Here is a 13,419-nt window from a genome sequence, read left to right as displayed (position 1 = left end):
TTCCAAGTCCTCTTGACAGACCAGCTCAATAGATTTTTGGACCAGGCAAAAAGAAAAAAAAAAAAACAGCCATTTCTCCATTGAAGAAGGACAGGGGTTGTATCAGTTTGTGAATGTCATTTTATTGTATCTGTATGTTGCAGTCCCATCACTATGAAAAATGTCCAGCAAGGGAAGAAAATTCTTTTTCCTTGAAAGTCTGCCTACCTTTTACCTACAATCTGTAGTGGAGCGAGTGTGTGTGTGGGGGGGTGCGGCTGCCCCAGGCTCACGGTTCTTCCGGTTCCCAATCTGGCTGACTGAACATGCATTTTTGTTGTTTTGTTGAATATTTTGAATAAAGTCTGTTTTTGTGTCTTGATTGTGGCCAAAAAAAGTCATACTGAGGGCGTAATGGTTTCGACCAACCCCTAGCTAAGTTTCTTGTCGCGATATTTATTTTGAATGAGCAGAGACACAACAGAGTTACAGAAAACTTTATATGCTGTCCATTATCCTTGTGTAAGTGTAAAATTATGCCCTCTGTTCGAGTTCCAAAGTAGGAACTAGGCGATCGCCAGCTGTCTCGTTTTATTTCCCATTGCCGTCACTGCTGACGGAGCTGTGGTATTTAAAAATGGTCTCATGCAATGAGGTGTGCTGAAATAGTACACCTCATTGTAATCCACATTTCTCTCCGTTCCGCCCTTCCGTCTCTGTAAGTTTCCATTTCGATCTGTCTTACATCTCCATACAGCCTATAATAGGCTGTATAAGGGCCCACTACAGGTCCTCGCCACCTCTGCAATGAGCCATCAGCTCCACCCCTGCCTACAATACAGGAATAAATGGATTTAGTCAATAGTTCTTTATATTTCTTGCATACAGTTGTGGAGATCCAACCACGCTGATTTCTAAATAAACTGAGAAATGGTGACTATTTCGTAACCTACCCTGAAAAATGTTGCTTTACTTTCTTGAGCCTCTCTTTCTTGAGCAGAAATTTAGGATTATAAATCTGCAATAAGACTGCTTTTAAGACTTTTGTGGTATTCTGATGATGGTTCAGAGGAATGTGTAAATTCCTTAGCTTGGGACCATAGGTTGGTGAGGTAATAGGATCTTTTTGGTTCAAGCCCCACAACAGACCTAGTAGTGGGACACTAATTCAAAGACCATCCAGACCGTATGTCTTTAAGTGGTTTATATACTGACAAAAGCAATTGCAAAATTACTCAGTTTATTATTGTGAGCACCTTTCTTTCTTGTGGTTTGATGTGCAGATGTACATAACGAGTAGGAAAATTCTTGAGTAGTTACCTCTGATATGGTTAATTTATACATTTCAGCTTCCTCACGAAACAACACAATTGGCCCTTATTATGACTGATGTAACAATGAGTCTAGGTGAGTTGAGGAGATGCAACGAAATACTATAGAGTAGACAAAAAGACAACAGATAACCAAGAGGGTGAAGAGTCCAGTAAATTACAGCAGTAGCTATAGGCCTTGCTGTTAGTGCTAACGCGATATATCTCAGAAAACAGACAATCCTGCTACCATTTATTGTGACTTAAATCTTTGCAGCCCAAATATTAGAAAACAAATCTTAGAATAAAATACGGTGAAGTGATCAATAATATGTATGTAATTTGGATTATAAGAGTGTTCCAACTACTGTATCAACACTGTGGTGTAGTGATTAAGCAGCTAGGCTTAAGCTTAAATAATTATAACTTTCCATGTTTGATTCCCAAGTTGTCCATTTGTGTCCTTGAACAAAGTGCATAGAAAGAATTGCTTCTCTAAATATCTGGCTTCATAAGTGGTTGATATATGCTTATATAGTGTGGAATTATCATTTACTAGAATGAGCTTTATATTCCTCTTATTCTTAGTGAAAATCTACATTGTATGCTTCAAACATGCGGAGGTGTCCTTTAAGATAATAAAATCTGAAACATATTATTCATTTCTTTTTTTATTAATACTGAGAACAGGTGTTAACCTAAAATGCACATGAAATCACATTTAATGATCATTTTAAATATAACACAATATATATTGTGCTTTAAGATATACTGAAGTTTCGTGGAGCTTGGATGACACTATCTAGGCCCACAAAGATGTCAAGTTTTAGAGGTTCTGCCAAGATTTATTTGACCCTCAAATCTACCTGAGTGGATGTTTACCCTTGTGCTTGTGGAAGACAGCAGACAAAATGAGAGATGATCGATATAATGTATCTGCCACAATAGGTAGATGACATTAATAGCTCCTTCACACCAATTGCTCCACAACATAATCTTCCTTCCTCCTGCAGCTAGCAGAGATGGTATGACCGCAATGATTTTTCTCACAGGCTTGAGAAGGGCAAAACCCACTGGAACCACTTTTGTTCATTCTTTTCTGTCATGTATATTACTTCATCTGCAATATATACACTATATGGACAAAAGTATTTGGACGCCTGACCATTACATTGTAATGACATTGTATTCAAATAAATATACTTTAATATGGAGTTGGTCCCCCTTTTGCAGCTATAACAGCTTCCACTCTTCTTGGAAGGCTTTCCACAAGATTTTGGAGTGTTTCTGTGGCAATTTGTGCCCATTCATTCTGTAGAGCATTTATGAGGTCAGGCACTGATGTTGGACGAGAAGGCCTGGTTCGCAATCTCCGCTCCAGTTCATCCCAAAGGTGCTGGATGGGGTTAAGGTCAGGGCTCTGTGTGGGCCAGTCAAGTTCTTCCACACCAAACTCATCAAACCATGTCTTTATAGTCCTTGCTTTGAGTACTGGGGCACAGTCATGTTGGAATAGAAAAGGGCCTTCCCCAAACTATTGCCACAAAGTTGGAAACATAGCATTGTCCAAAATGTCTTGGTATGCTGAAACATTAAGATTGCCCTTCACTGGAGATAAGGGGCCTAGCCCAAACCCTGAAAAACAGGTGTGGCCAAATACTTTTGTCCATATGGTGTACATTTATTTTTGAAAATTTAAATGCATGTATTTTATTAGTTTTGGTAGTTTAGTAGTTATTAGAAACAACGATTTCCATGGGGAAGAGAAGCCTACTCTGCACCTGCAGATCATGGACTGCCCTGGAATTATTTCCCCTTGTTGGGTGCTGTTTCTCCCTCATGATATAGCCATTCACCATTCTGTGATTGAAAGAATATGGCTGTTGAGTGAAAAAGTGAAAGAAATTCCATAATTTGCTAACCATTCTAATTATCTTTCTAGTTTTTTTTTAACCATGTTTCATAATTTGATTACAAAATATTTTCATTTATTTAAAACAAGACTATAAATAACAGTATCAGTTATTAATGTGTTTTTGCTTTTGTCATATGATAATGGTGACAAAAGCACAATCAAGGATGGCACAATATTATAAAATAAGGGACATTCCTGAGAGTTAATAAAACCAAATGACCAAAGAAGTTCTGAAATACTGCACAGTGGTGTGTTGATTCACATCACAAGAATGTAACATGATGAAGACTGGATGCATGGGTTGTGCATGGACTGACTACATATTCTAGTTTCCTTATCTTCATGGACGCTACTCCAGTTGAGCCCTTGCACCAACAGTAATAGAATGCAAGCGGCATGACAGTACTTTGAATTTTCTGTGAATAAGTCCTTTGAATGAACGCTTTAATCTTGTTTGTCTCATTTAGTTGGAGAGTGAGTGTGAGAAAATAAGATCATATTGTTCCCTACCGATATAAATTCTGCCAGTTGAGAAGGGATGGGAAGGGAAGAAAAAAGACACACCAACTCTCTCAGTGACTAAGATTGCCAGTACTGTTTTCAGTTGTATTGACTACACAGTCTTTAACTCTTTCCTAATGTTTGATTAGGTTTCATTGTGAAAGCAATTTGTGGAAGAAAGGGAGGGCTTCGGAGCTGCCAAATATAGTCGTCAAATTGCACGTTACATAAATTGTTCTAATAATAGATAATGTTAATCATGTGTGATTCTGTTGTTATATTCTATTAGATTTTTATATAATTTAGTTAATTTTCTTCTGCTGCAATTTCAGCCATATATAACCTTTGTGTTATATATGGCTGAAAGAAGCACTGAGCCACGCTAACAAAAGAAGTACATTGGTAGTTGGAGGGAAAATTAAATATTAAATACATCTGGTAGCAGTAGTATTTACTCGTTTGTTTATGTATTATATTTTTTAATTGACTGACCTTCCTCTCTTCAGAATCATCTTCTTGTACCCAAACAAGTCCAGAGAGTCTGGTACCTCGAGTGGAATGGGGCTTGAATGAAAAGCCTGCATTTATACTGTTAATGGACATTGGTTTCTTTTTCTGATTTAGACAGCATCAAAAGTTTATTTCATAATAGAGCAGCAAAGTGATGATCACTTTGATATTCTAAAGGAAACATAACTAAATGTTATCCCTTTCCAGTTTTGTTTTAAGGTATAGCAGAGAGGTTAAGGTGGTACCAGTTGAAAGTTGTTCATTTCTAAAGGCGCCACTGAAAGTCATTATGTGATTTGGCAATAAGGTTATTATTTGTATTTGTAAATTGTCCATTACCTTGTATCAGACAATGAGTAGTGTCATTTGAAAGTAGATATTGTTTCAATTCCAACACTTTTAAAAACCAGGAGAATACAGAACTCACCTGGAAGACATTGGAAAAGCAGACATGACTGACTTCAACTAAAGGAAAGAGTAAAAATCAGAAATGAGGATGCCACAGAGGAGAGCAAAGAGCATTATTTCAACAATGCCTATTCAAGAATTTTAAAGTTGAATAATGATGATGAATCACCCATGTTTGTATGTTTTATTGCCATACTGTACTGCTATTACAGTACTACATGGCAATACACTGGCTTAATCCAATGCTTCAGATAGTCACACAGGGGCTGATTCCAACCAAAGTCTGCTTGAGTGCTTGCTTGAAGAGGTGTGCATCTCTGTTACTACTATGCAGATTCTAACACAGTTCCCATGTGAGAGAGGGGTATTTGGGGTGGAGCTTGCTCAAAATGAGGCAATTTTGCTCAGAATGAGGGTGTACCTCATTTACCTCCAATATATACACACTCTTATTTAACTCTTAAGTCATTTTTCTCTCTGCAGCACTTATGTGCATGAAAAAGGTGGAATGAATAGTGCACCACAGTGGCAGTCCTATGTAACAACAACATAGTTTGTAAGTAGATAGGCTGTGAAAACTGAGTTTCTGGAAAACTGTCAAATTTCACATTTTAATTCACCCCTTGTCATAACCCTGCACAATTGTTAATACCATTGTGAATGTTTGCTTTCTTTAAACATGACATAATATCCTCTCTGAGCTCTGAAATATGGAGCTACATATGGCTGAGGAAATACATCATTGAGAAATACAATCTCCATTGATAAATGTACACTCGATAATTAACTCTGTATGATCAAAGAATTTGGCTGCCCTAATGTGACCATGTGTCATACATGCATGCACGCAAGTATTTTTCAATAAACTACAAACATCTGATACTGACGTTTTGGATTTTTAACATTTTATGCAGAGCTATTGACAAGGCTCATCTCAATTTCATAACTGTTACCAGAAGTATCTGCTCAGCTTCCATACATAAAGTTGTGAGTGTCTTGGCTTGGTTCTGTAATAAGGAGACATGGGTGTAGTCAAACTACGAAAAAATCTATCAGCCACCTTTCCTTCAGAAGGGAGATGAGATTTTTACATTTATTCAGAGTCTACAACTTGGTACCATCCATTTTCAGGTATATGTGAATGCAGAAATTAGGTCTGCAAGCAAAACAAACAAACAAACAACAACAAAAAAGCCACTCAGTGCTCCTAAACTGAAATTGCACAATGACATCATTTATCATGAACATACATAACATGTAAACCACTATACTGCATTTGTCTACATTATGTTAAATTTTCTCAATCTGGCATCAAATAAACATCATATAAAGTACAACTATGTGCTCGCTGCCAAAACAAAGAAAGAAAGAATATAACAGGAAAGAATATAACAGGAAACAGCTCTTGAAAAGGATGCATACAGTATTTAGCTATGCTGTTAAAAAATAAATACTGAAGACACAAACAGCAAAGGTACCAAGTAGCTTTCAAAACACTGTTCTTTATTTTTGTAGCTGCTTAAATTTAGACTGGTTTAATCCACACTTAAGGCAGTGTAAACAAACGGCAAAGCACGCAAATGTACATTCAACAAAATTCTCTTGGGGAGCATAATTTCAGAAGTTGAAAGTCATGGTGTTAAATATGAATTACACCTGTATTCATTAAGCCCCTCTGAGCACCTTTTCCTACACTGACTCTTGAGACTTGACTCTAGGACCACTGATGGAAGCAGTTGGTGATGCTCCTACCAGATCAGTCGTAGCCAGCAGGTCTAGTGACATTAGCATCAGCATATTGCTAACTGGTTTCAGTTTTCACAGTTCATTCCTACTTCAGATTTTGAGGGAAAATTGGGTGAATTTTAACATTAATCTGAAAAAAAAGTATACACTTTTAACTGCTTTGAGTTGGGTGGACATGCACATATTTCCTATGCAGTTATAACAAGCATGCTACCTATTGTTAGTTTAGCTGCTGATAACCTTTTGCAACACTGTCCCAATGTGTTTTAATGGCTGGTCATAATATACCTAAGTATGTATTTATTGGCTAAATCAATTATTTAAAATCTATACACTAACAGGCATTACTTGGCTATTCTTGTCGTTATAATAAATGTGATTCTTAATGTTATTAAAAGAGTCAGTTTAACAGTGAAATCACCAATGATTGGCATGTCACAAAACGTCACATTATTATTAAGCAACGGGGTTCACCTGTACATGTAAAATAGGAGCGCTGAACAGTTAAAACCAAGCTCTGGGTGTTGCTCACAGCATTGCATTTCCAATGAAAAAATAATGAAAGTGAATGAGTTAATGATGAAGGTAAATGTAATTATGTAGCATGGTTAACTCAATTATATTGATATTGATATTGACCATTCAACACAGACTTAACGTTGGCAAAACTACTAAACGTACTGTAACAGTTATACAGGTGAGCCATTTCATACCTGCCACATATATTCTGCAAATTAATTTGAAAACGACTAAGATTTTTTCAAGGGATGAAAAAATAAGAATGGTTCTTCAAAGCCGTGTCCTGATCCTGAATTTCTGCAACGGCGATGCTGAGATATTATTAGAGATAACAGTAAAAACATGCATGGTGATGTCTAATAATATCTTTGTGTCCATCTGCATTCATATCCTGCTGTTATAAGTGGTAGGTTGTTGATATTATTCACCTGAGTATGTCACAACACTACATTGTGCGTTATTCTCTGCAACCTTACTTACGTTTCCTCAAAGAATTTCCTTTCTGTCTGCTTAGACGTTTTCCCAAGGGATTTTCCATCTCTTTGACAAATGCTTAAAATAGCACGTTTTTGAACGTCTGAAAATTAACCATGATCACCTTTAAATTCTTACACTAACGATGTATTTATTTTAATTACTCCATCGTTTCCTGACCTGCCTGGGCATATCGCCACCACAAGCCCTATACCAACATTACTGCACTCCCCCTACCCTTGCCTCTTTGATTGCATTCCTCTCTTTGTATTTAAACATCCGGGTTTCCCTACTGGCTGTGCTTACTCTCCTCTCAGAAGCCATTTTGGACTCAGTTCAGTTTCTTGCATGTCAATTTCAGACCAGTCTCTGGCCAGTCAGTGTTTTAGAGTGGGAAAGGTTAGCGGGCACGGCAGGCAGGGAGGGAAAACCGGTCTGTGTAAGAGGGAAGAGTTGCTTTACTTTTATCGACTCAGAAATTTGGAACTGGTTTTCACCCGATGGATTTTTCTAAATTTTAAAGTTTTTTTTTTCCGCCGTGCAATTTTGTTGCATTGGGGGACTACACACACAAAAGCAACGCAAACTCTCCGTGCGGTGGACGTCGGAGGCCGTGGGTCACTTGGCTCGTTGTGGTTGCCGTTCATCGTCTTAAATGTACGAAAAGGAAAAGCGATTCAAAAGGAGAACATCTGGCGCGTTTCTGTATAATTAAAGGAATATGTTTGCTTCCTGGCTGAGTTTTGCACTTCTTTGGGGAACTTTTTGTGCAGGTAAGCACCCTGTGTATGTATTTATCCATCGGCTTGATCATAGCCCATTGATTACATATTTATGGAAATACAACCGCTTTAAACAGACTTGTAAAAAATGCAGACTGATTTCATAAATACAGGAGAGGCGCTTGTGATGAAGCAGTCATACCTGACTGAAAAATTTCTTTGGATAATTTATTTGTATCGGGTCAAACTGGTACTAATTATAACTATAGCCTAGTATAATTACTCATTGTAATTACATGATTTAATGGCTGATCTATCTCTGTATCCGTTGTACTGCCATTGGTGCCACTTTTGACATCGCTGTTATGTTGCAGTGCTCATCATACCTATGAGTTGTATCATTCTTCTTCTTATTATTATTATTATATTCTGCGTCGTTATATCACTAATCATTATTTTTACTATTGTAGTATTGGCACAGGTTTTGTCGTCTTTATTGGTGTAAAGTTAGAATTGCAGTCATACTGAATATTTTAGAATTGCCGAATCACATTTGTAGAACCCACGGACTGTTTTTTTTTTTTATGAATGGAACATTCGTTTATTTTACGTGGACAGCTTTTCCACCGTTATAGTAGGCAAGCTTCATGGAAGTATTTAAGGTTATACCGAGACACGTTGGTGACAAGTAGCCTTAACTTGCAGATTAAATGGCAATTAATATTTGTTTAACGCTTTGGTCATATAGGCTATTGGTCTAAGGAGAAATAAACAAAAAACAGTATATTGCAAATGGGATTTAAACGTCTTTTATTTCTTGGATTACTGCGCACGTTTTAGATCGCCACGTGCGCTGGAGTAATACTCAGTAATTTAGCAGATAGGTTTCGTTCCAGCATAATGAAGCGCAGGAACAGTGATGGTGATACCGTTGGGGACGATGCTGCTGTTGATATCATCACAGTTGATTATAATGTAGTTTACACAGTTGTCGTAACATATTATTTTAAAGACGTTTGTGCCGTGGTGGAGAACAGCATTTTAACATTTCCATTATTTGTACGATTGCGATATGCACCTAGGTAATGTTTTTGACCTCCTGCTTCTTAGGATGTTATGTTGCCCTTGCGGAAAAAAAGTTCGATTCTCCCAGGCTGAACCGTGTATTTTTATGGCTGTTTCCTCAATTAATTGGTAATCATTATTACTGTAGTTTCAGGAAATAAATAAGAAAGAAAGGCATACAATTAGTCCTGCACGGTCGCTTTGTTGAGCAGTTCCCTCCTTGTTTTTGACGACTTTGGGGGAGGGGTATTTTGGGGACAGAGGGTGTAAATAGACCCTTTTGTGCGTATTCTCAACGTTTCGAAACGAAACAAGTTGAGCGTTTTTATTTATTTTCTATCAGATCCAGGTAGAAGGTGCTGAATTGTCAAACCTTATCAGAAAAAAACTAGAGAGCTAGCCGCACGATTAGACTACTGTCATTGATATACCCATGATATCTTACTGTACTTACTTATACGTATTTTTCCCCCTGCGCTTTGTAAATACAGAATGCATATGCTGAAGAAAGGTATATTATTGTTGTATTATTTGGCCAAAAGACGGCTGTAAACAACTGTAAGGCAAATGGGAGTTTGTCGTCTGTCTGGCTTCAGTTAATATAATCTGCGTGTATATGGTGAATGCTGTGTATGTGTTGCTTACGGTTGAAATCTGATGTTTACAGGGAAACCATGCGAAATTCTCAGATTCTGTTCTTTGTTTTTCTCGATCTGGTTCTTAATTAAATATGCAAAGGTACCACGGGAAAGATTTTTGTGAATGTGTTTAAGTGTTTCTCTTAAAAATAGAGAGAGAAAGAGAATTTAGGGGAACTAAATATTTTATAGAATTTAGAATAATGTAAATAATATAATTGTTTAGAGGGGCAGCTTGGCAAATTTCTAACCCTCTTATCCTTTGGTGTCCAACTGTTATAGACAAAACCAGTGACGTCTTGGGTTATTGCACTGTGTTTAGTTGGATTTGTAGTAGTGTTTTTAAAAAGTGACGTTTGATGCATTCTATGTGGTTACATTGGTAACATTGAGAAGGAGAATAATGGTAGTAATTTTTACACCTCAGTTGTACTTTTGTCTCCTCAGGATATGTTGTAATAAAGAATTAAAAGCACAGGTTGTGAAATAAAAAGTGTTGTTGAAATATTTGGGAAAAACATACATTAGTTCATACATTGCTGTCATGTTTGATATATAACTCACTTGCCAATTGAATAAAAAAAAGATTAGTGTTTCTGTTCAGAAAAAGTAAAACGGGCATCTCATCTGGTGATTATGTGATCCATAATGAATGTTGCTGTTAAACTGGCACACATTTAACCTGACTGTTTTTTTCAAGAATGAGCTGTTCTGCTAATGTAGTTTCATATTACTATGTCCTCTGTATATGACAGTCACTTGTAAATTGACTGAAGGAATAAGATTAAAAAAAAAATTAATCACAGCCTTAAAGACACACTTATTCAAACCACACTGCTTACAGAATCTACCTATGAAAATAAAAACTGCATGCTACTAGAGGAGGTACATTTGTCAAGTCTAGATGCTAGATGCTATGGAAAAATAACTATATTTAATGTTTTTTTTTTCAAGGTGATGTTCTAATGCTTCTCATACTGTAGGTATCTACATATTTTTCTATAGTCCACATTATGTCCAAGGAAGGAGACACACATTTTACTGTGAACCAAGTCAGAAATGAGTTTCCCATGCCAGCACTGTGGACATTGAGGTCACAATTGTGTCTGCGACAAAGGGATTTAAAAGTTCTTCTTTGAATTGCTGAATATATGGTATGATGGTCTACCTGAGTACATTCTGTCCTCATCAGTCGAAGAGCGTGGGTAGTAAAATGGAGTGATAAGAATGTGCCTCTTAATCCTGATCTGCTCAGAAACAATGGGTCTAAATTCCCGTCAGCGCTCAGATGCAGATGTTTATCATGCCGCACAGGCCGTTTATGTATTAAAAAAAATTGATCAGTGATGTCCCGTCATTGAGTCCTGTGTAGCAAGAGAATGTGTGTGTGTCCCTGAATTGCCTATGACTGTATGGCAGGGGCTGCTGCCTCTCTGTCGATCAGCATTGCCTACGAATCCATGCTTGCGTAAATGGTATGGTGTGAGTCTGCAGCTGTTGTCAGTGAGGGAGCGATGGGGTTGGACATGCTGTTATAATAGACCTCTCCTCATAGGTCAACTGGATCAGGAACAACAGTGAATTTGAACTGGTTTGTGTGTGTGTGTGTGTGTGTGTGTGTGTGTGTGTGTGTCTGTGCCCACACGCACACTTGTGCATTTGTGGTAAAGGTTTGTCTATATGGCTTAGTGAAGGGGGTGAGAGGTGTTGTGTGTTAACATTGTTACTGTTATACCTTACCTTACGGTTCAGCCTGGCCCTGAGAAAGGACACAGTGTATAGAATCCATATCCTGCTGTAAATTGTACATGTATTTTTTCCTTGCATCTTGCTCTCACTAAGAGCTATGCTCCCCCCCATCCCACACACACACACACACACACACACACACATACACACACACACTCACTCACAGAGGAGAGAGGGAGGGGAACTATGGGGAGGTGGGGGATGGTCCGCCTCCAGCAAGAACAGGAATTTAAAAGGACAGTGTATATTTTTTTTCTGATATAGCTCAGAGATGGTAGGCAAAGAATGTGACAAAAGTGTGGATTCAACACAGAATTTTGAAATGTCTCAGCCCTTTAATGTTGGGCTGAGAATAAAACAGGTGAGTCCCATGGCTTCCATGCAAATGTGACATGGTTTTGGCATTTGAAAAGTGATATGTAACTTTTTAAACAAATATGAATAAGCCTCAGCTGTAGCTTGAGTCAGAAAGCTTTTAAGGGGACTCCACAAATTATTATTTACTTACTATTATTATTTACTTTTGAAGCAAGCTGGGAATTTTTATTATTATTCATAGCAGTACATTTTGCATTGTGCTGAAATCATACACTGGATTATCAGCGTAGATCCTCATGTGTCAGGTAGGGTTGGAGATTTTCTAGGTTGATACTGACATCTGATACTTGTTCAAACACATCTGCTGATTCTGACACAATAACAATAATTCAGGATGCTTGTTACTTATATAAGATCTAGGAACATTCAAATTTGCTTAAAGCTTCACATTTCCTGCTGTGCCCAACACCTTCACCTTAGTGAGAGTAGTCACCAGAATCAATGAAAGAAAGATAACGTGGAAAATCAACTATTTAATTAGGGCTGAAATGAAAATGTGTGTAGCTCTGCACTTCCAGCTTTATAATTATGCTATCACCAGCTCATTAGTGGATAAACTGGCACAGTTTAAGCCAAATATAAGGAGTGTTTTGTGCAGGAATAAACATAGCTGGGTACTAAGGGTTCCAGTTTAGCAGAGTGTGGACTTTGAGATGGCACTAGCTTTAATTTGCATAGCAAATAAGACTTTTTATGATTCAGAATCTAGAAAAGAAGGCAGTAGCACAATGCACATTGCACATTGAAGCAAGTTTTTTTAATATATTTGGAGTGGGGTTGGCATATGCTCAATAATCAAAGGGATAATTTGACATTGTACTCAACATTGCTATCAAACTCCATGGTGGTATCTTTGTGTGACTTTTTGATGTTACTAACAAGTGAAGCTGAATTTGTTCACATCTAATGTCTGTAACGTCTTCTGTATATGTCACTAATGACATAGAATATATAGAATCCAGCATATGAACACGAAGAGACTACTGTCAATGAAAATGAAAAAATCTATAGCATAAAAGACCTCCACCCAGGCAGCTCCGGATATGATGTGTTCAGCACAGTCAAGGTGCTGAAAAATTTTATGCGAGAAAGAGTTGTGTGACAATGAGATGATGTAAGGGCAGATTTTTCAGGTAATGATTGTTTTTAAATAGTATGAGCTCCTCTGCACATTTTCAATAGCTACAATATGCCTTCTGGGGGGAAAAAAAACATTGCACTATGAGCTTTCTATGGTTCCAACACCTTCATTAGACAACTACAGTAAGCGCACAGATGAAAACAAATTTATCATTGGTGTATTTATTTATTTGTGTGAGCATTTGTCATTGTAAATATCAAAAATCTTTCTAAAATACACCACTACAACATTTGTGGACATAAACCGCAGTGGTTTAAAAGCTACTTATCAGAATGATGACAACTTGTCACTTGAAAATAAATAAACTCCACTCAATGACATGCCTAATGGTTTTCTGAAAGGCTCTTTTTTCTTGGACCATTAC

The 13,419-nt window shown here is 37.4% G+C and overlaps 1 protein-coding gene across 1 annotated transcript in view; it reads left to right on the top strand.

Annotated features, from left to right (window-relative positions):
• Nucleotides 1-7,714: 7,714 nt before the first annotated feature.
• The window catches only part of LOC118772602 (activin receptor type-2B-like), a 53,106-nt gene continuing 47,401 nt past the window's right edge, over nucleotides 7,715-13,419 (top strand). Inside the window, exon 1 of the mRNA XM_036521089.1 lies at nucleotides 7,715-8,135. Coding sequence (XP_036376982.1) covers nucleotides 8,084-8,135 — 52 coding nt within the window. The 5' untranslated portion in view covers nucleotides 7,715-8,083. The remainder of the gene's footprint in view (nucleotides 8,136-13,419) is intronic.

Source organism: Megalops cyprinoides, chromosome 2 (assembly GCF_013368585.1).
Source record: "Megalops cyprinoides isolate fMegCyp1 chromosome 2, fMegCyp1.pri, whole genome shotgun sequence".
NCBI classification, from domain to species: Eukaryota; Metazoa; Chordata; class Actinopteri; order Elopiformes; family Megalopidae; genus Megalops; species Megalops cyprinoides.
The sequence above is the reverse complement of the archived record's forward strand: the minus strand, read 5'-3'. Positions and strand labels throughout refer to the sequence as shown.